Raw genomic sequence first — 700 nt, forward strand, 5'->3', positions numbered from 1 at the left:
CGCCTGTTTTGTCCAGGCCGCATAGGCGTCCAACGACGTTTGTGGGCTTGGTGCACAGTCGACCTCTGTCGGACGCTGACGACTCTGCTTCGTCGCAGAGCAACGCCCCTCATACATAGCCACCAGCCTGCCGTCGATACTACTGACTACTTGACACCAAGTTGTCGCTGCTGCTTCCAACCACGTAGTGCGCTGCACACGCTGTGCCTATCGAAATCACGGAGAACACTTATCCTGTCCACTCTGTCTCGCAAACGTATTAACCATCGACAGTGCGCACCGCCCCAGCAAACAACAAAGAAGAGCACGCCCAAAGCAAAATGGATTCCCACGTCTTCTCACACGCTTACTCCATGCATCTCAACGCATGCAGATGCTCACCCTTGACTTCCATCGGAAACCTTCAAACGTAAACGGAGCTATGCGCGCACCCACCCCACCCAACGGGTTTGCTCCCAATGCATACTGCCTGTGCACAAAACAGACGATGTCGCAAAACCAAAAAAGGCTCCACAGCTTCACTGCCGTACTCCCAAGCAAACTGCGCAACGCCGCCATCCTCACTCGTTCCGATCCGCTTGAGAACCGCCATGTCCTGCCTGTATGCGCCTACCAACCAACCGATCTGCCTTCACCCAAGGCGACCCACCGAAACGCAACCTTAGTGTCAACTTCAAAACGGTGAAGCCGCCTGCATCGG

General features: G+C 55.3%; 1 protein-coding gene across 1 annotated transcript in view; it reads right to left on the bottom strand.

The window, feature by feature from the left end:
- EMH_0070930 (uncharacterized protein) overlaps positions 1-700 on the bottom strand; it is a gene marked incomplete at both ends in the record, with an annotated part of 2094 nt that overhangs the window by 141 nt on the left and 1253 nt on the right. The window contains 3 exons of the mRNA XM_013499032.1: positions 1-207; positions 382-469; positions 565-698. Coding sequence (XP_013354486.1) covers positions 1-207; positions 382-469; positions 565-698 — 429 coding nt within the window. The remainder of the gene's footprint in view (positions 208-381; positions 470-564; positions 699-700) is intronic.

The sequence above is a fragment of the Eimeria mitis genome, genomic scaffold, assembly GCF_000499745.2.
Source record: "Eimeria mitis Houghton genomic scaffold, Emh_scaff3929, whole genome shotgun sequence".
Taxonomy (NCBI): domain Eukaryota; phylum Apicomplexa; class Conoidasida; order Eucoccidiorida; family Eimeriidae; genus Eimeria; species Eimeria mitis.